This window comes from Nothobranchius furzeri, chromosome 17 (assembly GCF_043380555.1).
Source record: "Nothobranchius furzeri strain GRZ-AD chromosome 17, NfurGRZ-RIMD1, whole genome shotgun sequence".
Lineage (NCBI taxonomy): Eukaryota > Metazoa > Chordata > Actinopteri > Cyprinodontiformes > Nothobranchiidae > Nothobranchius > Nothobranchius furzeri.
In genome coordinates this window covers 25,145,142-25,167,862 of record NC_091757.1, presented here as the reverse complement: position 1 = coordinate 25,167,862, position 22,721 = coordinate 25,145,142, and the positions used below count along the sequence as shown (strand labels likewise).

General features: G+C 44.3%; 2 protein-coding genes across 4 annotated transcripts; both read left to right on the top strand.

Moving 5' to 3' along the window:
• The first annotated feature begins 1,862 nt into the window (after positions 1–1,862).
• LOC129161122 (uncharacterized) lies at positions 1,863–17,445 on the top strand. Of its 3 annotated transcripts, XM_070546578.1 has the most exons (6): positions 1,863–2,159; positions 8,354–8,505; positions 8,922–9,044; positions 10,507–10,662; positions 10,733–10,825; positions 11,609–12,273. In XM_070546578.1, the coding sequence occupies exons 3-6, from the start codon at positions 8,940–8,942 to the stop codon at positions 11,918–11,920; spliced, it is 666 nt and encodes a 221-aa protein (XP_070402679.1). In that variant the 5' UTR covers positions 1,863–2,159; positions 8,354–8,505; positions 8,922–8,939; the 3' UTR covers positions 11,921–12,273. The 3 variants fall into 3 exon arrangements, with proteins under 3 accessions (XP_070402679.1, XP_070402678.1, XP_070402677.1); XM_070546577.1 differs by lacking the exons at positions 1,863–2,159; positions 8,354–8,505 and adding an exon at positions 13,529–17,445 and having other exon boundaries at positions 8,927–9,774; positions 11,609–11,723; XM_070546576.1 differs by lacking the exons at positions 1,863–2,159; positions 8,354–8,505 and having other exon boundaries at positions 8,927–9,774.
• Positions 17,446–17,686: 241 nt separating this feature from the next.
• Positions 17,687–22,450, top strand: LOC139063769 (SCAN domain-containing protein 3-like). Its single transcript, XM_070546575.1, has 2 exons — positions 17,687–19,391; positions 19,458–22,450. The coding sequence occupies exon 2, from the start codon at positions 20,202–20,204 to the stop codon at positions 21,357–21,359; it is 1,158 nt and encodes a 385-aa protein (XP_070402676.1). The 5' UTR covers positions 17,687–19,391; positions 19,458–20,201; the 3' UTR covers positions 21,360–22,450.
• The last annotated feature ends 271 nt before the right edge of the window (positions 22,451–22,721 follow it).

Below are 22,721 nucleotides of genomic sequence, written 5' to 3'. Positions count from 1 at the left end.
GCCCATTTCTGTCTGATTCAGCTTTTTTTTTTTACTTATTTAGTGCAGTATTAAATGTATGTTTTTAGAGTTTTGTAAATTATTGGTATATTTGAGTTTAAAAATTTCTATTGAGACACTATGTGCACAAAGAGCATGCTTTAACTCATAGCAGAGGACAAACAAATTTTTATAATAAAAGTTTTAACTTCTTTTGTACATGATTTTTAACTAATTACAACTCCCCGGAGGAGCTGGCCCAAGTGGCTAGAGAGAGGGAAGTCTGGGCCTCTTGGCTTAGGCTGCTGCCCCCGCAACCCAACTCTGGATAAGTGGCTGAAAATGGTTGGACAGAATCACGCGCGCACACACACACACACACTCACCTTTTGGAGCTTCTCCCTGAGATCAAGATCATCAACCTCATGTAGGCTAACGGGGGGTGTAGGATGACATGCAATGGAACGATATAAGTGACTTGAAAAGAAGCGTGGCCTTATGCCACCATGGACAAGAGCAACGCTGATCATCTTTCCAAGCAGCTTGTAGTCACCATTTTCAACACCTGCAAATAAAATGTGCCTTTGCTGGTTCCTTTATTTTCCTCCATTGCATCCAGATGACCACACTGTGCGCCAGTAAAAAGCATTTTTCTTACACGTAACTTACTTTTGTTCAATAAAGTTCTGGGGAAAAATGTAATTCAAAGATGTTGCACCAGTGCTACTTTTAAAAATAGACAGACGCGCATAGACAGTTACAGCCCTGCTCCGATATGGAAGAGCCTGGGGGGAAATCAGGACGTTAATAGCACCAACCATAGATATGTACCAAAGCGAGAAAAGCAATTTTTGATCTTTTTCTGCAGCGGTTTTAGTGCTTTTCGGTGCACCGCTGCTGATACAGCGCCCCTGTAGCGGGGCAACGCTGCAACTGCAGTTAAAATAACATCCATATAGTTGGGGGCAGAGGGAAATCAGGCTGGGCCGGCACAAAATTAGCTGGAGGCAGCCACCATGCAAATTTGAATGCAGGAAAACCCCTGTGTACTGTAAATAAACTGTGCAACATAGTGGTCAAGTTTGTCAAATAGGGTACAGATAAAGCAGGAAACAGAACAAAAAATTACAAAGTAGAACAATCAAGGGCACAAACATCAGACGTAAATATAATATGTTAATAGAATGACAAATATTAAAATGTTAAGATTACAATTTTATTTTACTAAATATTTGTAAAATCAACCTCTTGAAATATCACTTCTTCCGTGGTTGGGGAAGGCAAACTAACCTGGAGGGACTCGTAAATTGCCACAGCCAAATAACCATCATCTTCATCATCATCACTGCAGAGACAAAAACAATGTTAGAATATGAACTATAAAATATTTTGTTACAGCACCAAAAGCTTTATGAAAAAAGAAGGCTGAGTAGGAAAGCCAAGTCCAGTAAAATAAAAGCTAATGTGTGCACTGTGAGAAAAGACGCATATGTGTTAAGATGGCGTTTCAGGAAACACTCAGGGATTCATGTTACTATTGAAAATATATATATGCTCTTTTATTGCATTATGGAATCCTATATATATGCTCTTTTCCACATTATGGAATCCTGTTCATAATATCAAGTGCTTTTCTCCTGCACACGCTCTTACAGCTGCATAACTCACACAGGGAGTGAGAAACCTTGCTCCTCGCAGCTTATCTCAGAAACAGCATGTTCCTGCTTATCTCAGAATTACATGTTCTCTTGATGTATTAGTTCCTGCTTATCAAGGCAAATGACGTGCAAACTGCAGGTGCAGAGGGCAGACTGCTCGCACAAAATACGTATGATCACATTCCTTGTTTCTCAATAAATATAGCTGTGTGAACAGAGAGACTTCAGAACACTTGGTGCAGCGGTGAGAGGTGAACGCGTGTTCAGCTAAAAGCTGCGTGTTCTCCCCTCTGCAGCAGCGGAAAAGATCGATCTTCTGGTTGTTGACTCCACTCTCTACCAACAATAGGTTTCCACTCCATCTACTCCGAACCTGTCTGGTCTGACAGAAGAAAAGACCAACAAATTTTGGCGTCACAAACAGGATTTTTTCTTTTTAAAGAAAAAGGAGTTTTTTGGAGGACGAATTCGACCATCGACCCTGTGAACGGATCCAGACACAAGCACCGCGGTGAAAATAAGGTAAGCAGAACCTTTTCTAAAAATCTACTCATTGGATATATCCAAAACCTTTGTGTCTTGAGTCCTAGTAATTGTGGTCCTAAAAATAATCGTTGAGAAGAAAGTGGAGACAATTGCAGAAATAATGAGAGATTATTACAATGGTGTAATGGAAAATAAGACAAGGAAATAATACAATGGTGTAAGAAGGAAATAAGAAGATTAAACTTTCCAGGTTTTGGCTGACCAAACTATTTACTGACGGGTAAATAGAAATATAACGAGGTTATATTTAAGCTGGGTTGGAGGCCCTAGGACGTGGGAAATCCTAAAATTCCACCACAGGTCTGGGACCTTTTATGAAACAAGAAAACTGTTTTTGACAAAAGATTCACGGAACAGTTAGAACACACGCTGTATGAATGTCAAGTCTCAGTCAGTCCTGTTGGTAAAACGGATAGAGCTAACTGATTTAACTTGAATTACACAATAAAAGAGACAAAAAATAAACTCCACATGGGGGTAATAATCATCTCTTTAGACTAAGGAATCATATTATCTGGACTTACGAAAAGTACAGAGAGTAAGGATAAAAGTGTAAAAGCACATAGAATTTTTCATATCATACAAATAGGGAATAGTTGTATGAGCGGTAAACACCACCCCACCGCAGATAAGAAGGGTAATGAATGAATGAACTGTACTAACAATTATATGTGTAAGTGAGAGAAATACAGTACACCCTTGTGGATGCAGAGGTAAGAACTTCCCACCTGAAAAGGTAGAAGCGGAAGTTACAACGGTCCTTAGTACCGTCTCACTTTTAACGCCGGTGATTAGAGTTCCCTATGAGCTAAGACCTCACCGGCCCAAATTGCCACCAAAACCAGCAGAGGGTTCTGCAGAGGACTGTAAGACTGTGCTCTCGATGTGACGTTTTTTGGGTTTTATTTCAAAACCAAAATCATTCACAAAGTTAACATTACAGTCATAAGCACACACATTCCCCCCAACGAGTCGTTTTCGTGGTCGTTTTCGGCGAGATTCCTGTGACTGAGACTGCCAAGGCTGTGTCTGCTGGCTCATTCAGAACCGTTGGCCGCCAACTCCCTGGTCCCGCCTCAGCGCGAGGCCGGCTCCGCGGGGCGGGCCGTGCAGCTGGGCGCCACGCACAGATTGAGGATGGCATCAGCAGTTTTAGTAATGATGGTTTCTGACTCGACAGGAGCGTCAAGCTCCTCCACCATTTTGGAAACACCAAAGGCGAGAAGGCGATGTTATTTCCTGCAGCGCCGGTCTGGAAGGCGCACTGGTGTGCGCGATCGGCGAGCCGCCTCAGCAGCTGGTCATGCTTAGAAGCGAGAACTGCTCGCGGTCCAGCGAGGTGGTTCTTGACGCCACACAGCGAGGCCAAGTCTGGCTCCAGTGGGGGAACGGATGGACAGCCCAGGTCGGAGAAGCCCTCGACCTTGGTAATGGGCACATATGTGGAAATTGGCGCCTTGAACCCGGCAGGCTCAGAGAAGGCGGCGGACCAGCAGCTCATGGCAGCGGGGAAGCGTGCCCAGACGGGGTCTGGACAGCGCGTCTGTGTTGCCCCGAAAATTCCCGCCAATTCATCTGCCTCAGGCGGAGCCGGTTCTGGAACGGCTAGCCCCTTGCGGGCCGTAGCCGCAGAGATGATGGCGGGCCGCGGAGATGATGGCGGGCAGCTCCTGGAGCAGTGCTCTAACTGCTGGCAGGGAGAAGCGAGAAGCCACTGGGGCAGAAGGACCCGCTGAGCGAGGCTCGTCGACCTCCGTGTTGTACAGGAGGGAAAGGGGGCTACGGCAGCCAGCCTCGTCGTGCTCCTCCCGAGGCTCGTCCACCTCCGTGTTGTACAGGAGGGAAGAAGGGCTATGGCAGCCAGCCTCGTGGTCGATCTCCGTGTTGCACAGGAGGGAAAAAGGGCTATGGCAGCCAGCCTCGTCGTGCTCCTCGTGAGGCTCGTCGACCTCCGTGTTGTACAGGAGGGAAGAAGGGCTATGGCAGTCAGCCTCGCGGTCGACCTCCGTGTTGCACAGGAGGGAAGAAGGGCTATGGCAGCCAGCCTCGCGGTCGACCTCCATGTTGTACAGGAGGGAAAATGGCTATGGCAGCGAGGCTCGTCGACCTCCGTGTTGCACAGGAGGGAAGAAGGGCTATGGCAGCCAGCTTCGTCGTACTCCTCGCTGTCGATGACATTGTCCAGTTGGTAGGAGCCAGCCGGCTTCTGGCCGACGTTGAAGAACTGTAACGCCTTGTCCAGCGAGTACGTGCCAGCCACCGGAATTTCCTCGTCAGTGGTGGGGGTGAAGTACTCGACCCGGCAGACCTTTTCAGCCACGGGCAGAGCGGTACAAAACGGGCACGAGGCCTTGGGGTCAAGGCCAGGCCAGCGTGGTGAGCCCCGAGACAGACCTTACACTTGGCGTGCAAGTCGCCGCTGGAGATGGAGCCTGTCTGGCAGGCCGGGCAGGTCCTGGCGTCGCTGGACATGGTTGGTGAGTAGATTTTTCTTGTACAATTGCTCTTAAAGGAAGCTCTTAAGCTTGGCGTGAAGAGAAAACGGAGCCGAACAGTGGGGTCGTTCCACTTATATAACCCACAAGGGGTGCCCACGTGGTGGGCGTACATTTAAGCTCTTCATGATTGGCTGATGCTGAGATCACCCTTCCAATAGCAGCTCGCTTAAGGGCTAAGACTAGACGAAATAGAACACAAAACAAATCAGAACAATCTATTTTTCAGTGTCATATTTGCTCACGCAGAGAATATATTTCAGAGAGAATTTTTTTCCAACACATAAATACACATCTCAGGCGTCACCAAACTGTCCAATGTTTGTTTAAAAATTGTGAATTTGAAACTAATATATACAGTACATTTCAGACATGGGAGTTTGCCCAACCAATCCACATGTGCTTTGTGGATTTGGAGAAGGCTTATGACCGTGTCCCCAGGGGCACCCTGTGGGGGACGCTCCAGGAGTATGGGGTGGGTGGCTTTCTGTTAAGGGCCATTCAGTCCCTTTACCAGAGGAGCGTGAGTTTGGTCCGCATAGCCGGTAGTAAGTCGGACCTGTTCCCAGTGAGGGTTGGACTCCGCCAGGGCTGCCCTTTGTCACCGGTTCTGTTCATCACTTTTATGGACAGAATTTCTAGACGCAGCCGTGGTGTGGAGTGTGTCGAGGTTGGTGGCAGGAGAATCTCGTCTCTGCTTTTTGCGGATGATGTGGTCCTCCTAGCTTCATCCAGCTCTGACCTTCAGCTCTTGCTGGGTAGGTTCGCGGCCGAATGTGAAGCGGCTGGGATGAGGATCAGCACCTCCAAATCTGAGACCATGGTTCTCGACCGGAAAAGGGTGGCTTGCCACCTCCGGGTCGGGGGAGAGGTCCTACCTCAAGTGGAGGAGTTTAAGTATCTCGGGGTCTTGTTCACGAGTGAGGGTAGGAGGGATCGGGAGATCGACAGGCGGATTGGTTCGGCGTCTGCAGTGATGCGGACGCTGACCCGATCTGTCGTGGGGAAGAGGGAGCTGAGCCAGAAAGCCAGGCTCTCGATTTACCGGTCGATCTACGTCCCAATCCTCACCTATGGTCATGAGCTTTGGGTAATGACCGAAAGAACGAGATCGCGGATACAAGCGGCCGAAATGAGTTTCCTCCGTAGGGTGGCCGGGCTCAGCCTTAGAGATAGGGTGAGGAGCTCGGACATTCGGGAGGGACTCGGAGTAGAACCGCTGCTCCTCCGGATCGAAAGGAGCCAGTTGAGGTGGTTTGGGCATCTGGTCAGGATGCCTCCTGGACGCCTCCCTGGGGAGGTGTTTCGGGCATGTCCTGCCGGCAGAAGGCCCCCGGGTCGACCCAGGACACGTTGGAGAAGTTACATCTCCAATCTGGTCCGGGAACGCCTTGGGGTCCTGCCGGAGGAGCTGGTGGACAAGGCCGGGGAGAGGACGGCCTGGAGCTCCCTAGTTGGGATGCTGCCCCCGCGACCCGGACCCGGATAAGCGGAGGAAGACGAGAGACGAGACGAGACATTTCAGACACACAAATACAGAAAACACAACAAATACTCCCTTCATGATTTTAGAGATAATACTTGTATACGTAATCATTTGATTCAGTCAGGGAGTTCTGAAGATGATTTGTTTAAGGCTGGGACAACAGATACTCTTCAAGAAAAAGTAGATTGTCATGAACCGGTAGAATTAGTTACTTCAGATTACTTTGAAGAAAGAATTGCTTGCCTTTTACTGAAGTTAGAAAATGTCATCCATGTCCCAACAACAGTTGTTGATGAACTGTTGTCTGAACTCGATTACTTATTGAGTACGGCATCTTTACATGCCACAAAAACAGTTATTTCTGGTGTATTTCAAAAATAATCAGCTACAAATTGAAGAGTCTTTAATTGATGAGATATCCTCTATTGTTTGCAGATCTAGTCCTGTTTGCGTAGCCATTGCATGTGACGGCCCTCTTGCTACTGCATATAAAAGTAAACAGTATTACTGTTCACATTTTGGTATTATAGAGTCAATAGAGTACATACTAGATGCTCAGAGGAATCGGACCTATCAGTACATTCCTTTATTACGATCTCTGCAGCAGTTGCTTTCTCAGAAAGATGTTCTTGAACTTCTTGTAGCCCAGAAGGGTCAAAACACGCAATTGACTTCAAAAAAATACAGAACAGTTAGAGATGGTGAGTACTACAAGCAGAACAGTTTTTTCTGTGGTGAAGAGTTAAGAATTGCTGTAAATCTTTATATTGATGATTTTGAGATATGTAACCCGCTTGGGACATCTCGTAAAAAGCATAAACTCTGTGGTGTCTATTGGGTTTTGGGTAATTTACCACCAGGTTCCCATTCAGCACTAACTTCAATTTATTTAGCTGTACTTTGCAAGTCAGATGACACAAAAGCTTTTGGTTTCGTGAAAGTATTGGAGCCTCTCATTCACGACTTGGCCATTTTAGAAAAGCATGGTGCCTTTGTGTCTCAGCTTGGTAAATTTGTAAAAGGCTCTGTCCAATGTGTAATAGCAGACAATCTTTCAGCTCATGGTATTGCTGGATTTGTTGAAAGTTTTTCTGGTGGATCCATTTGTAGGTTTTGTACTGGAGACAAATTAGAATTTCAGAATCAGGATGTAATGTCAGGGATTTTCCAACTTCGAACCAGAGAGGTCCATAAAATTCATGTCCGCTGTGCTCAAGAAAAGGCAACTGCTGTTTGTGGTGTAAAAAAACAGTGTATGTTGACAGAGAATATCTCACATTTTCATGTCAGCACTGGATATCCCCCAGATATTGTCCACGATATCTTTGAAGGTATTGTTCCCACGGTATTAGCTTATTAATCACCAAAAAATACTTCACACTTGACAAACTTAACACCTTGATCCAGAAAATTCCATACAAATTTGGTGACAAAACAAATCGACCTCATGCCATACCACATAGTTATTCTTCAAAAAACACAATAGGGGGCAATGCTCATGAAAATTGGTCCTTGCTGAGGTTGCTTCCTTTAATCATAGGGCCACTTTTGCCAGTTGATGAGCCAGCATGGCAGGTAATTCTACATCTTAAAGATATAGTTGAGTTGGTTGTTGCCCATGTCCACACAGATGAAACCATAGCTTATCTTGAGGCCAAGATCTATGATCATAGGCAGCTCTATCTTGATCTCTTTCCACATGTAAATCTGTTGCCAAAGCATCATTATTTGGAGCACTATCCACAAATGATGAAATGCTTTGGACCTCTCATTTCTCTATGGACCATGCGATTCGAGGCAAAGCATAGTTTTTTCAAGCAGGTTGCACGACATACAAACTGCTTCAAAAACATACCTTTCTCATTAGCTGTTAAACATCAGTTCATGATTGGCCATCAGACACATTGCTCTAATTACAAGAAGTCATCCTTGGAAGTTAGAAATGCCTCTGTTATGCCCGTTGAGGTTCTTAATGACAGAGTAGTGTCTGCTTTGATGGAAAGATACCCATCTATTTCTGAAGTTGCTCTGTTGAAGAAGGTATCCTGCAATGGTATGCATTACAGTCAAGGCATGCTTATTGTTCACGGAACTGTAAATGGGCTGCCAAAATTTAATGAGATAATTCAGCTGTGCATAGTTGAGAAGAAACTGTGTTTCATAGTTAGGGAACTATGTTCTTGGTACAGGGAGCATTATGGTGGATTTGAGCCGTCTACCCCATCCACTAGAGAGCTGGCCATAATTGAGCTTGGTGACTTGGAAGACCCATATCCCCTTGCGGACTACATTGTGGAGGGACTATGCTTGGTGATGTTAAAGAGATTCGTCATCGTGAAGGGTAAGTTTTCTTCAATAACATAGCTTTTAAGATTTCTTAAATTTAGATTGTAAAGATTCTTAAAAAGAACAACCCCTCTGCTGGAGGATGCCTGACAATAAGCTCTGGAAAGCAAACTCTTTGAAGGTTTTGCTTATAGTTGTGTCCGGCATGAAACAGCCAGACTCTCCATTGTTGTCCTGGAAGCTTCTTTCAGCTCTGGGAGACCCAGCAGCACACTTTCTTAGGTGACACTGAAAAGTTAATAAAAATAACACTGCTGGGTTAGCATACCAGATGAATCATACAAAGATTTTAGAAATGTATGTGATTTCAGAGCATGATGTTGATAAACCTAACTGGAATAAAAATCCCTCTAGAGCTGTATTTATGTTGATTAAATATGCCATCATTTGGCTGTGCTTTTTCCGTTCCAGAGTAAAGGCTGTCCCATAATGGCAAGCCCTGTTCTCAGAATCATCTTTGGGGATGTGTCAGACTCCAGGAAAATGCATCTGGACTCTGGAATTCCAGCAACATTATCAGAACTCCATATGTTGGTAAAGACATTCTTCGATTTGAAAGAAGACTTCCGTTTGCAGTACATGGATGAAGACTTTAATGCATTTATGAACTTAACTTCAGTGTCTGATGTAAAAGATAAAGGCACACTGAAAGTGATATACAATCCTAAACCCACACTTGAGGAACAATTCATCACTTTGTACCCAGTTGAGACGTCCACAAACAGCAGTGTTTACACTTGCCAAGGAACTTCCAGCCCTGGGTCTTCTTTAGTTTCATCCTGCAGTGATGATACCCCTATGCACATCAACCCCTCATTCATCACCAGATGTTCAACCGACAAGGCAGTTTTCCTGGCCCAATGTGTTTGTGGTCCCTAAATTCACATATGACGTGGAATTGGAACTCCAGCAGAAAAATGCAGAATATGAAGCAAATGGCACACTCTTCAAGCCTGGCATAAAACTGAAGGGAGTCATCATTGTTGGATTAGCTCAAGAAATGCTGAAATACACAAAATATCCTAAAGACTATCAATGTGAAGAGGTGGCAGCAGCACTGACAAGGACCCATCCTTGTTTAGGGCAGCTAGGATCTAAGACAGGATTTTGGGGATGGAAACAATCTCTGAAGTACAAAATGCAAAACTATCGAACAAAGCTTGGGCGGCTTGGTGATCCTGAAATCCGTGTGAATTCCTTAAAGCACAAACGGGAAGGCCAAGGAAAAACTGTTGCCAACATCAAAAAACCAAGAAAGGCCGAGGTCAATTATGTCCCTTTACCCTATATAACTATATTACTGAATATTTTTCTGTAGATGGACTGAAGATTTGAGCAAAAAAACCTTTTGTCTGTATTTTAGCCAAATTATAATAAATTTAAACTAAAGTTTAGTGAAAAACGTAGTGGTCCTAGTGGTAAGGGTGGTGACTTGAAGCCCTTTTTCCAGCAGCACTACTCAGCCAAAACAGCTCAGTACAGTGTGGGTTAACACAGCTCACATCAGTATAGTTGGTTTTCCCTGACAAATCTGTGAAGAAAAAAAACACTAGTTAAGTGACATTAGTTGCAGTCATTATCTTTATTGGAGACAGAAGTAACAATAGGTAAACAGTCAACAGTGTGAAGTATAATTTAGGAGCACTACAGCACAATAATGGGGGTGATGTTCAACATGAACCACAATGAAGCAGGTACTAAAAATTTTGGGGAAAATAGCAAATCGTGCGGTTGGAAAAGGCTGTCTAACCAAACCACAACCATCTGAGTAGTGCTGTTGGGAAAACCCCTATAACAGTATTGTAAGAAAAGGTTAAATTAACTTTGAATGCTGTTGTCATGAAAAAGGACACATGTCAAACTTAAAACTCCGCTGCAATCAGTTTAGGTCTTGACAAACTTCACTGAACAAATGTTTAGCAACTTTCAGTTTGTTGATTCAGCAGTCTGTATTTAAATTTAGTAAACAAGAAGTTTATGCATGTTTTATTTCCAGGTGAATGCAGAGTTCCTGCAGATCACTACAAAACCCCTGCAGGCAAAGTTCTTGGCTCAGCTGGATAATTTAACAGACAAGCTGATGAAATTTTTTGAGGGGAGCAAAGGAGCAAAGGGCCAAAAGATCAAGGATATCATGGCGATCAGTAGTTTGGTCAGTACTAATGATAAACCCATCAATTAAATGCAATCAATCAATTACTTTTTTTTCACCCTTGCATTAGTGTGATGACATCGACATAAAGAGGGAGCATACTCTTAAAAGCCTGGTGATCTACTTTAATGAAGATCCAGACCTACTGTTCAAGGAGTATCTGGTATGCTTATCACACTTTATTTTATAGCTTCAATTTGAGTTAGGTTCATCGCACGCAAAATGCTCATATATTCAAACAAGACAACATAATTGTGAAATATGTATTATTCTTAATAGTCTTTGTTGAAACATGTACTGGAGAGCACCTTTTAAGGGGACAGATTCAGCAAAAATTCAATTGTTAATTTTTTTGGTGCTGCCATGTCTACTGCCTCTATAAACACGGGAAATGTGAAGAAAACATTCATCCATTTTCTGTCAGTGTTTAAATTCAGTTTATTTATATAGCGGTATATCACAAAAACAGTCATCTCAAGGCACTTAATAAAGTAAACACTCCAATGAAGTTCAGTTAATTATGCCAATTAGTAAAAAGTCTTCTATATAAGGAACCCAGCAGATTGCATCGAGACAATGACTAGTGTCACTGGCGTTACAGCAATCTTCTGGTTTCCAGAATAATGCGCCTAAAACAAGCTGTTTCAAAAGGTTCCCACTTGTCATGAAATAAGGGAAATTGACCCAGCCCACACACACACACCTACGCCTATAGACACTTAAGGAGCTGCTGCTCTATTTCAAGCCCTTCCCAAGGGGAGGTACATAATACCTAAACCCAAACTATTGATAGAAAACAGATTGATGGGTTTTATTCATGTTTGGAGTGTTTATAGAGGCAGTAGAGACCCATGTTTCAGCACAAAAGGATACAAAGCTGAGTTTTGCATAATATGTCCCCTTCCAAGTGACAGAGCCCTTAAACCTGAAACATCGTGTTTTTCAGACCTCCTCCACTGAGGATGAACGGTTGAGATCCACTGCAGCAACTGTCATGGGTATTTACACCATCCGAAGAGAAGGTGTTCAGGAGCCAGAGGATGTTGGAGTTGTCATTGAAGGTACTACAGTTATGAACAACCTCGGTAGTGTCATCATGGCATTCATCGTCCTCTTTGGACTGATTTATGCACTCGATCTGAGCTATCCAAATGACCTCAAGTACACTTTCGAGTTTTTTCTGAAGATTTTAATGAATCTGGATGGACAAAGGCTCAGTACAAAGATGCAGCAAATGAAATTGAAGATGCTTGCTTAGGCAAACAAGACCCCAGCACAAAAGTTGATTTTGGCCTTTTTATCTCTTTTGTTCAAACTGTGACGTTTTTTTTTCTTTTTCTTTTTTGTCCTTTTTTTTTTTGAAAAATGGAAGTTGTCTATTTTTGTCTGCTGTTCTGTTGTGAGTGATGTAACCATTAATCTATACTACTATAGATAGATAAAAGGACTGTGGGAATTTAGCTCAAAAAAAGTTTAATGGTTGTAACCAGCATTTTCTTTTTAATTGTTTTTGGGATTTTCAAAGAGACAAAACAAATGTTGACGAGTTTGTCTTCCAGTGTTTCAAAGTTGGTGTTCCTGTTCTTATAAGCTTGTAAAAGTTTGAATGGCTTTAGAGAAGTAAAGTTGAAAGTTTTTTTTTATTAAAATACCTCCCCTTTGGTAACACAAAAATGTTCTTAATGAAACATATATATATATATATATATATATATATATATATATATATATATATATATATATATGTGTGTGTGTGTGTGTGTGTGTGTGTGTGTGTGTGTGTGTGTGTGTGTGTGTGTGTGTGTGTGTGTGTATTTAAGTATTTTTGGGTTATTGTTGGTCCTGAAAGACCAAGACAGGTTCGGAGCGATTGGAGAAAAAGATGTTTGCTTCTGAGTTGATGTTGGAGTCAAAAAAACAGTCAAAGTAAGATTCACCGCTGCAGAGGGAGAACACACAGCTCTCATGCAAGGTCTACCGTCTTGCTTCAGCAGCTGCCAGAAGTGTTCTGATCTCTCAGTTTGAGACGGCTAGATTTATTCACTCAAGCAGGGAGAGGTCACATGTGTGTACAAGGTTAAGTTTGAACAATCCTCTAAACAGCAGACTTGCAGCCTTGAGATATGGTTAAACAGGATGCAGCCACTATCTCAACAGAAAACAGGAACCTATTCTCACGCTGTGTGCCAAAAAACCAAACCCGAGAGGAGGGGTGAGCAGCAGATAACAGAAACATCTGGAGTGTCTAATGAACTGCAGAGTCAGGTTCTCATCACACACATTACCAAAGATTATATTCTCTCTTGTGTTCATTTAGTAGTAACTATTATTAACATTCCCCCTTTTGAATTCTAATAAGAGTTCAACAATGATATAAAAAGCAGAAAACAAACACAATCATCATCCTTAATTCATTACCACAAAATCCAACAATTTATCAGTTCATCAAAACAACAACAATAATCTATGAAGTTATACAAGTTAATTGATGAAGGAGGACGGGGTAAATGGATATGGGGGGTAAGGGCCAAGACATTGTGCATGGGTCGTTTGGGGACGAGTGAGTGAGAATTATAAGCACGTACGTGAGAAGTAACAGTATAAATCACATCAAACAATTATAAATTGAATTTAAAGGTGTCGAATACAACCTTTGTAAGACAACTGGAGGGTGTGAAATGAAATCCTTATATAGTAACTGAAGGGTGTTAAGTAGAACCCTTGTAAAATAACTGAAGGGTGCTAAATAGAACCCTTGTAAAATAACTGAAGGGTGTTAAATAGAACCCTTGTAAAATAACTCAAGGGGGTTAAATAGAACCCTTGTAAAATAACTGAAGGGTGCTCTCTTCTTCCCCCTGTCGAGGTCCCTCCACTGGCTCCAGGCAGCTGCAGGGGGTGATAAGGTTACGACTCTCGTCCCGCCGGATGTGGTGGTAGCTTGGCATGCTACTGCGTCCTCCAGAGGTCAGCTACTTCTCGTCCTGGGCCCTGAGGTCCTCCTGGATTTCTGACACCGTCCGTCCTGGCTCGTCCGTGGCCGCGCACTGGGTCCAATGGTACCAAGCGTCTCCTTTGCCCTCCAATCTGACCGCATGTGAGGTCCTCTCGATCACCTTGTAGGGACCGGTCCACCTGGGCTCCGTCCACTTTCATTTGATGACCTTCAGCAGGACCCACTCGACGGCCTGGCACCGAAGGCGATGTATCTGTGGAATGAGGTTGAGTCCCCACCTGCTGAGAGAACTGTGAGACAAGGCTATGCAACAGGTTATAATAAGTTCTGGAGTCCAGGCTTTTGGTGTCACAGTCATTGTCAGTCAGAGGTAATTTGGTACTGAGCCCAGGAAAAGGTCGCCCTGTCTGCAACTCAAAAGGAGTAAATCCCGTAGTTTTGTTAACAGAGCTTCTAATGGACATGAGAGCCAGTGGTAAGGCATCTATCCAAGTCATTTTGGTCTGTGCACAGATTTTAGCCAATTTGTTTTTTATCGTCTGGTTCATTCTTTCCACCTTCCCTTGGGACTGTGGGTGGTATACTGTCCCGAACTTATGTTTCAGACCCAACATTGTTTCTACTGCCTGTAGATCTTTGTTTTTGAAGTGGGAACCATTATCAGACCTTATTTTCCCAGGAAACCCATGCTGTGGAATACAATGGTTTATCAGACATTTTACCACCTTTTTGCTGTCTTCCTTTCTGGCAGGCCAAGCTTCCGGCCAGCCAGTGTAGGCATCCACGCAGACCAGCAAATACCTGTAGCCCCTCTCCCTGTTTACCATGTCTGTGTAATCTATGATTACTTCATTTCCAGGACAAGTTGGGATAGGAAATCGTCCTTGCAAAGGTTTCAAGGTGGGTTTTATGCCGTACTGGCAACACTCTGTACATGTTTTGACCAAATATTTTGCCATATCTGCGATGTGAGGATGCCACCAATGAGCTAGATTCTTAACCATTTGGGCCGGTCCCACATGTCCCACCCCGTGGGCCTCTTCCATAGCTGTTTGCCTGATACCTGGGGGTAGGATAGGTCTCCCATCTGGACCTCTCCAGATACCTTGGGCCTTCATCGCCCTCCTTGCCACCCATAGGCTCTTTTCCTGTGGCGACGCTTGTTCTTGTAAGTTGCCTAGGGTTTCTGTTGTCACACGAATTCTGGGATCCTGATCTTTCTTAGGAAGCGGAACCTCAACCACCATGTTGTATATGGGTAGGTATCCTGCTGCCCGTTTGGCTGCTTTATCGGCCTCCTGATTTGCCTGAGACACAAAGTCAGAGCCCTGACTGTGTCCTTTGCATTTGACTACTGCTATCTCTAAGGGGAGTAAGAGAGCTTCTGCCAGATCTTTCATGTCTTGTTCATGTCTAATAGGTTTGTTACTGGCGGTCAGAAATCCAGCTCGCAGCCATTGTTTTAGTTCTACGTGAACCGCCCCTACAGCATATGCTGAATCACTGTAGATGTTAATTCTAAGTCCTGTTCCTAACCTTAGGGCTTCAACGATTGCTTTTACTTCTGCTCTTTGTGCGGACTGCATTCCCACGAGTTCTTCAGCTCTTACTGTTTGCCAACCTGAAGGTGCGTGTTCCACGATAGCCCATGCGGCTTTCAGCCCTTGTTCACTGTCTCGGTGACAACACCCATCAGTAAACCATTGCTTGTCAGGATTTTGTAAGGGTTGTGCTTGTAAATCGGTTCGAACTTTTTCTTCCTCACTAGTTCTTTGTTGACAAGAGTGCGGCTCTCCGCCATTCATTTGATCAGCCATGTTGATACCTTCGTGTGTGAAGGAAATATGAAGAGCTTCTAGGATAGTGCTCAGTTTCCTCTGCCTCAATGAGGTCATGGTAAATGTTTGGGAGTTCACATTGGCCACCACGCTATGGGATGTTAGTACTTTCAGGGCAGTTTTTTGAAGAATTTTTGCGAGTCCCGCCGCGTGTTGGGTGCATGGAGGGTGACGCTTTTCAGTGTTATCCAATAGTATGCTAATATACATTAACACTTGTCTCTGTCCCCCTTTTTTCTGGAACAGGAAACCGTTCATCCATCCTCCTGATCCAGAAACGTCCAAAAAGAAAGGGGAAGAGTAATCTGGGATAGCAAGGTCGCTCGCTGTGGAAAGACGTTGTTTTAATTCAATGAAAGCTTTCTCGGCTTGTTCAGTCCAATTGAGCTTGGCAGATAGTTGACGCATGCCATGCTCTTTGACGAGTGTGCGAAGAGGGGAGGTCAAACCTGCATAGTCCGGCACATAGTTTCTACTGTACCTAGTGAGGCCAAGGAATGAGAGCATTTCTTTCACCGTTACAGGTTTTGGATGGTGCAGAATGGAGTTTCGGTGTTCAGGCGAAAGGGAGACGCCGTTCTGTGAGATCAGGCGACCTAGAAAGGAGACCTGTTTTCTTGCTATTTGGAGTTTAGATTTACTGTCTTTAAATCCTAACGTGGCCAGGTGATGTAGCATAATCTGAGTGGCTTGTAGGCAGGAGGTTGCGGAGGGAGCTTACAGAAGCAAGTCATCTACATACTGGATGAGAATACAATCTGCGGGTAGTGGGCATGTTTCCAGCAAGTTTTTAAGGCATTGGTTAAACAAACCGGGGGACAAGGCGAAACCCTGTGGCAAACGGGTGTAACGCCATTGCTGTCCTCTGAACGTGAATGAAAAGATGTCTCGCAAGGAATCCCGTCCCATTAAAATTTGTGTATGCCTCCTTGATCTTTAGGCAGGAATGGTTTTCTAAGCGCTGGGCCTAACATTTTGAGGGAGGCTGTCAGTGGAACCGAATTCTGGAGGTGCTGGGTGCCTGCATTTTGTTCTAAATCTTCCGCCTGCGATTTTGAGGTGCATCTGGTGATGATTGCTCTGAAATCTCCCAAGGCAAGGTCCTGACCTGTAGTATATCTGTCTAAATCTGCCAGCCATGCATTTCCTCCCTCGTTTATATCAGGGAGTTTATCCACCAAGGCTTGGATATCACCAAAGGAATAGGGCTGATACACCCTTTGACCGTGGGCTTTAGCCTGTATAAGCAGGTTTTGTGTGATGGGGGGGTCACCGGCCCCTGTGAACGCTTCTTTGGGCCACGTCGCCTGAAGGGGGTAGGGGAGAACTGGATTAATTCTTCGTCTTCTGAATGTTCTGACTGCTCATAAACTGACTGCTCACAAAGCTCCGTGTCTGACGGAGTCCGGGTCACATCAGGATTGCGGTTGGGTTGGGAGTCTGGTCTAGGTTGACCCGTCAGGGACATGGTTACCACAACACTTTCATTTTTGGTTGCATCAGATTTAACACTGCCCCTTACTCCTGTTACTATAGTTACGGATCAGGATTCGTTAATGAATGGATTATTGGGCGAAATTTTAGGCTCTCCTTGAGACTCAGAAGGAGTCTGTGTATTGGGTGAAGTCCTAGGCTCACCTTGAGACTCAGAGGGAGCCTGTGAGCAAGGGGTGGATGTCACCTGAGGGCTGGATATAATCCAGGGAGTGACATTAGGACAAGGGGTAGAACCTGCCTGTATTATCCTGCTTAATTCGGACATTAACTGGGCTTGTTCTTCCCGGGCTGCTCTTTGTGAAAAAGGTTGAAATTGGGCAGAGTCTGATGCAGATGGCTCGTCCCCTATCATGGATAGGGAAGAGATGGGGGTACTGGGTCCCTCGGGTTGGTGCACACGGCCTGTTTTGTTTTCCTGTTTATAATCTTCTTCCTGTTCTATAGACATTACACCCCCAGTGATGTTAATTACTGGATAGATGCCAGGCACCGGGGCAGTTGGAGCGGGCTGGGCCGGGGAGTAGGGTGGCGGCATTAATTTGGTCACCTTTTTCTGTTTTTTCATATTAGTTCTGGCTGTATTCCATAACATGACCCACTGCGTGTATTTCCCCCTTCTCTTTGCTTGTTTATCTATCTCATTCTTGTGCTTTCTTCTTGTTAATACTCCTGCCGTCGCTAATAATCCACGCGCTTCCTCCTCCTTTTTTCTTGCCTCTTCTGCTTTGTGCCTCCAAATCATTCCCCAGTTCCCTGAACTGTTCATATCCTTGCCTTTGTTCAATCAATCAATCAAATTTTATTTGTATAGCACCTTCTACAACATTATCCGAAGCCCAAGGTGCTGAACAACATCATTAAAAGAAAAACATTCCCAATACATGGGCATAAAAGCAGGATAAAAACATAAAATCATAAAATAGCAAGCAAACAGCATTACAGATAAGAGATATTGGAATAAGACCAATCGATAAAAAAAAAAAAAAGTCGGACAAAATAAAATCAAGCATCCGGTTTAAAAAGGAGAATAGTTAAAACCATAATGTTAGGGCAATTCAAGTGAACCTAGCGCTGAAACGCAATCAGATAAAAATGAGTCTTTAAACGAGACTTAAAGACTTGAAGGGATGGTGCCTGCCTAATGCTCAGTGGCAATTCGTTCCACAGAGTTGGAGCCAAAATAGAAAAAGCACGACTACCCCTCAATCGAAATTTCGACCGGGGGACCACCAGAAGTTCCTGCTCGGCTGAGCGAAGAGACCGAGATGGAGCATACCTGTTCAAAAGCGCAGTAATGTACGAGGGGGCACTGCCCTGGAGGGCCTTATAAACGAGAGTTAAGATTTTAAACTGAGCTCGATATTTTACCGGGAGCCAGTGCAGAGCATCCAGCACTGGGGTAATGTGCTCTCGACATCTAGTGCCTGTCAGGAACCTAGCCACAGAGTTCTGCACAAACTGTGTTGCGAGTCCCCACATGCCAAAGACAGTGGCAAGTACGGGGTCAAAAGGTGAGCCACACTGGACTGGCTTGTGCGAGCAAAATCAGCCAGCCGACAGGAGCTGTGCTGCAGGTCAAAAAACTGTGGTCAGAAACAAGGGTCACACAAAGGTCAGGAGACTGACCCAACCTCTTTGCCCCACCCCTGGCTTGGAAAGATGGGATTGGAGGAGAACAGAGTGAAGACAAGCCCATCAGATCCAGAAGCCCTCTCGGGAACATTGGAGAGAAACTGAAGAATGCTGCAAAAGATGATGTAATGACCTGTGTTAAGAAGAATGCTGCATGTAGTGAAAATGACACCAAATGTTTTGTGTTGAGCTACAAAGTGTGTATCTGGTAAATGACCCCATGACCTTAAGCTGGCCCAGGAAGGGTATATAAGAACAGCTCTGAACAGCAGAGAGATAGATTCGGAGATTCGACAGCAGCTGGGGCAGGCGACAAGAAGAGACAGAGCAGGCTTGGAGGGGTCATCCCCTGTCCCCCTGGATGGGGGATGACAGGCAGTTTTTTGGAGAGAAGCAGAGCTTAGAGCAGAGATCACTAATAGGCGGACCTGGGTCCGGATCCGGACCGAAATGCTGTCTGGTGTGGACCCGAGCCTAATGCCAAAATAAAGTTCGCCTAATTTTATAACCGCTTCTGGCCGGTGCAGCTATTGCATTCTTTACGGTAGTATTCTAGCATCCACGAACACCCACAGGCCAATTGTGCGCGAGTTTAGTCAGACCACGTGACACCAACAAGCCAATAACATGTTTTATTCCTGCCAGAAAATACAGGCGATACGTAGCGAAAATAAACCGTTCAGACGCCGGAGAGAAGGAGAGCAGCGAAGACCAGAAATTTGAACAGAGAAAACGAGAGATTCAGGCGGAGAGCGGTGGAAAGAAGGAGACATTCAGGCTAAGAGCAGCGACAAGGAGAGATTCAGGTGTAAAGGAGGAGGAATTCAGGCAGAGAAAAGGAAAGCGGCGACAGGCGACAAGGAGAGATTCAGGCGGGTGAGACGGAGAGAAGTAGAGAAAGCAGAAATGGCAGCCTCTAAAAAACGGAAAGTGGACAGCGAAAATAGAGCATTTAATCCAGAATGGACAGAGTCATTTCTCTTTGTTCTTCCCACTGGTGGCACAAAACCTGTTTGTCTCATATGTTCAGAAACAGTGGCACTTATTAAAAGTGGCAATGTGAAACGCCATTATGAGACAAAACACAAATGTTTTGAAGAAACATATCCCCTCAGATCAGAAGTAAGATCAGAGAAAATACGTAGTCTCAAAGCCCAATATGAACAGTCCACCAGGATCCTGAGCCACACGTTCACTGCTCAGCAACGAGCCCATGAGAGTTCCCTCAGAGTTTCTTGGATTTTGGGTCAGCACAAAAAACCATTTACTGATGGAGAGGTTGTCAAAGAGTGTATGACAGCAGTTGCTGAAACACTGAAGGAAAAGAAAAACAAGAAGTTTGTGAAAAAATAAAGCAAATCCCCATATCAGCATCATCTGCTACAAAGAAAAGTGAAATACTGACTCAGGATGTTGTAGCCCAGCTAGATGAAGCCATACAGAAGGCACCATGTGTAGGTTTGGCTGTGGATGAGTCCACTGACGTGTGTGATAATGCTCAGCTGTTGGTTTATGTGAGGTTTTATTACGCAGAGCAGAAAGCATTCTATGAAGACCTGCTGGGTATTACTCCTCTTCAGACCAGCACAACAGGAGAGGACATCTACCTGGCCATTATGGAGATGTTGGCAAAGAGAGGAATTGAGCCTTCAAAAGTGATTTCAATAACTACAGATGGAGCCCCTGCTATGATAGGGAGAGAAAAGGGAGCTGTAACAAGAATGAAGAAAGACAACCCTGACCTCTTAACCTACCATTGCATTATTCATCAATCTGTCCTCTGTGCCTCCCTGTCAGATGAGCATGCTGAGGTGATGACTTCAGTGATGAAAATGATCAACTTTCTTAGAGCGTCCTCTTCCTACCAGCATCGCATGCTTAGAGAATTCCTCAAAGAAGTTGATGCCAATGCTGATGATCTTCTGCTGCACAACAATGTGAGATGGCTCAGCAAAGGCAGAGTTTTAGCACGCTTTTGGGCCATCAGGAGGGAAGTAGCATCTTTTTTGGCAGAGCTAAAACATCATAAGGCAACACAGTTTTCTACATTTCTAGAAAATGAGAAGCAGATGGACAATGTTGCCTTTTTGGTTGATATAACTTCACATCTAAACGAACTGAACTTGAGGCTACAGGGCAAGGACAATTCCATTTGTGAACTAATGACAGCTGTCCGTGCCTTTCAGAGAAAACTTGAAATGTTCAAGGAGGACTTGCAGGAAGACTGTGTCCACTTCCCAGCAGTGCAGGAACAGGTTCAGGGACAGCGAGATGTCTCGTCGTTTGTTGTCTTCATTGATAAACTTATTGCTAACTTCAGCAATCGTTTTGATAGCTTCAGCATTGGCCAGCAGCTCACCATGTTCATTCAGAACCCATTCCTCATCACAGATGTCAGGAGCTTCTCAAAGGAAGCCACACAGCATTTTAAATGGGTCAATGCCAGGGATCTTCAGATGGAGTTAGTTGACCTCCAAGCAAACGTGGCCATGAAAGAACTGTCTGCCAGGACTGACCCGTCCTCATTCTGGCTCCAAATGGTTCCTGAGACAGCTTTCTCACATCTAAAGAAAGTAGCCTTGTACATCCTGACCATGTTTGGTTCCACCCACAACTGTGAGGCAGCGTTCTCCACAATGAACATTATAAAAAACAAATATCGTTCCAGGCTCACCAATGAGCATCTCCACACATGCATGAGGATGGCTCTTTCTCCATTCAAGCCCAGGTTCAAAATGTTGGCAGGACAAGCAAGAGCTCACTTCTCTCACTAAGTAAAAATGTGGAAAACATTAACCTAAATATATGTTCAGTTATTACATGTGTGCAGAGTCACATTTTTTTAAATCATTTTAGGACTTTTTAGTTCGCACGTGAAGAGGAAAAATGTAAAAAATTAAGCTTTTTCTACATTTATTCTGAAGTTAGTAGTTTGTGAAGATTCAGTTGCCATGTGTTATTTTCTTGTTGACACTTTTTTCTACTTTTATTTAGTAAATGAGAGAACATTCCAAATAAATCATTTACATGTTCAACACTTTAAGTGACAATAAATGTCATAAGTATTTGAATTACACTGAAGTATTTCTGATTTGATATGCAAATTAATAATGCAGATGTTGATAAAACTGCTAGGATACTTAAATACATGTCACACTATTGTAGGTCGGACATAATGATCTTTCGGACCTTGGGCTAAAAAAATTCTTTCTGACTGGACCTTTTTAAATAGTATTTGTATACCCCTGGCTTACCCCCAAATTCCACTACCTCCGCTCCGCTCCGACACGAACGCCAGAGCAAAATCGGTCCCGTTGTAGTCAATCAGAGCAATTCCACTACTGCGGCCGTGCTCCAGCAGTGCGGCGCCGTGCGCCGCCCTCTGTTTCGGTGTCCGGCAAAAATAGAATCGATCCTATTTTTGCCGGACGCCGGAGCACCTCCGCAATCAATGGACAGAAATCACAACGGCCCAACAGGAAAAGGAGCAAGCACAACTTCCGTTTTTCACAATAAATCGATAAACAAAAGGCGTTTTTTGTTTCATATGCACAGGTTTAACAACTTTTAACAACTATCAATGGCGGCTGAACTTTAAATGCCCAAAAGTAAGCCATAAATACAGTTTCCGCTATCAAAGTAGTCACATTTTGTTGATCCAAACACTGCTGATCTCAACACAAATGATGGGCAGATTGAACAGCTCATGTCGATGCTTCTCCCACACAACGGGTGTTTGGATCTAACTTCCGCGTTTATTGCTCGGACTGTATCGCAAGATCTTGAAAATCCCGCGCATGCTTGTTTGCCCACCTCAGGTCTCCGCACCGGAGCGGAGCCGTTGTAGAGCGGGTACCAGTAAAAATTGAGTTCGGAAGCGAGCGGCTGCGGAAGGCGGGGGCGGACCGCAGCGGAGCGGAGCGGAAGTAGTGGAATTTTAGGGTTAGAGGGAGGACTCTTGGAAGAGGAGATTTGGGAGAGTTTTGGGGAGAATCTGAGAAGACAAGAGCTGGTGTAAACTAACTCTTATTTAATCATTTTGAACTAATTCCTCCTTGGGGGATAGCAGTTGTTTTTTATTTACCCATTTTTGTATTTTGATTTTGTAATAAACCTTTTTTGAAAAAGAAACATAA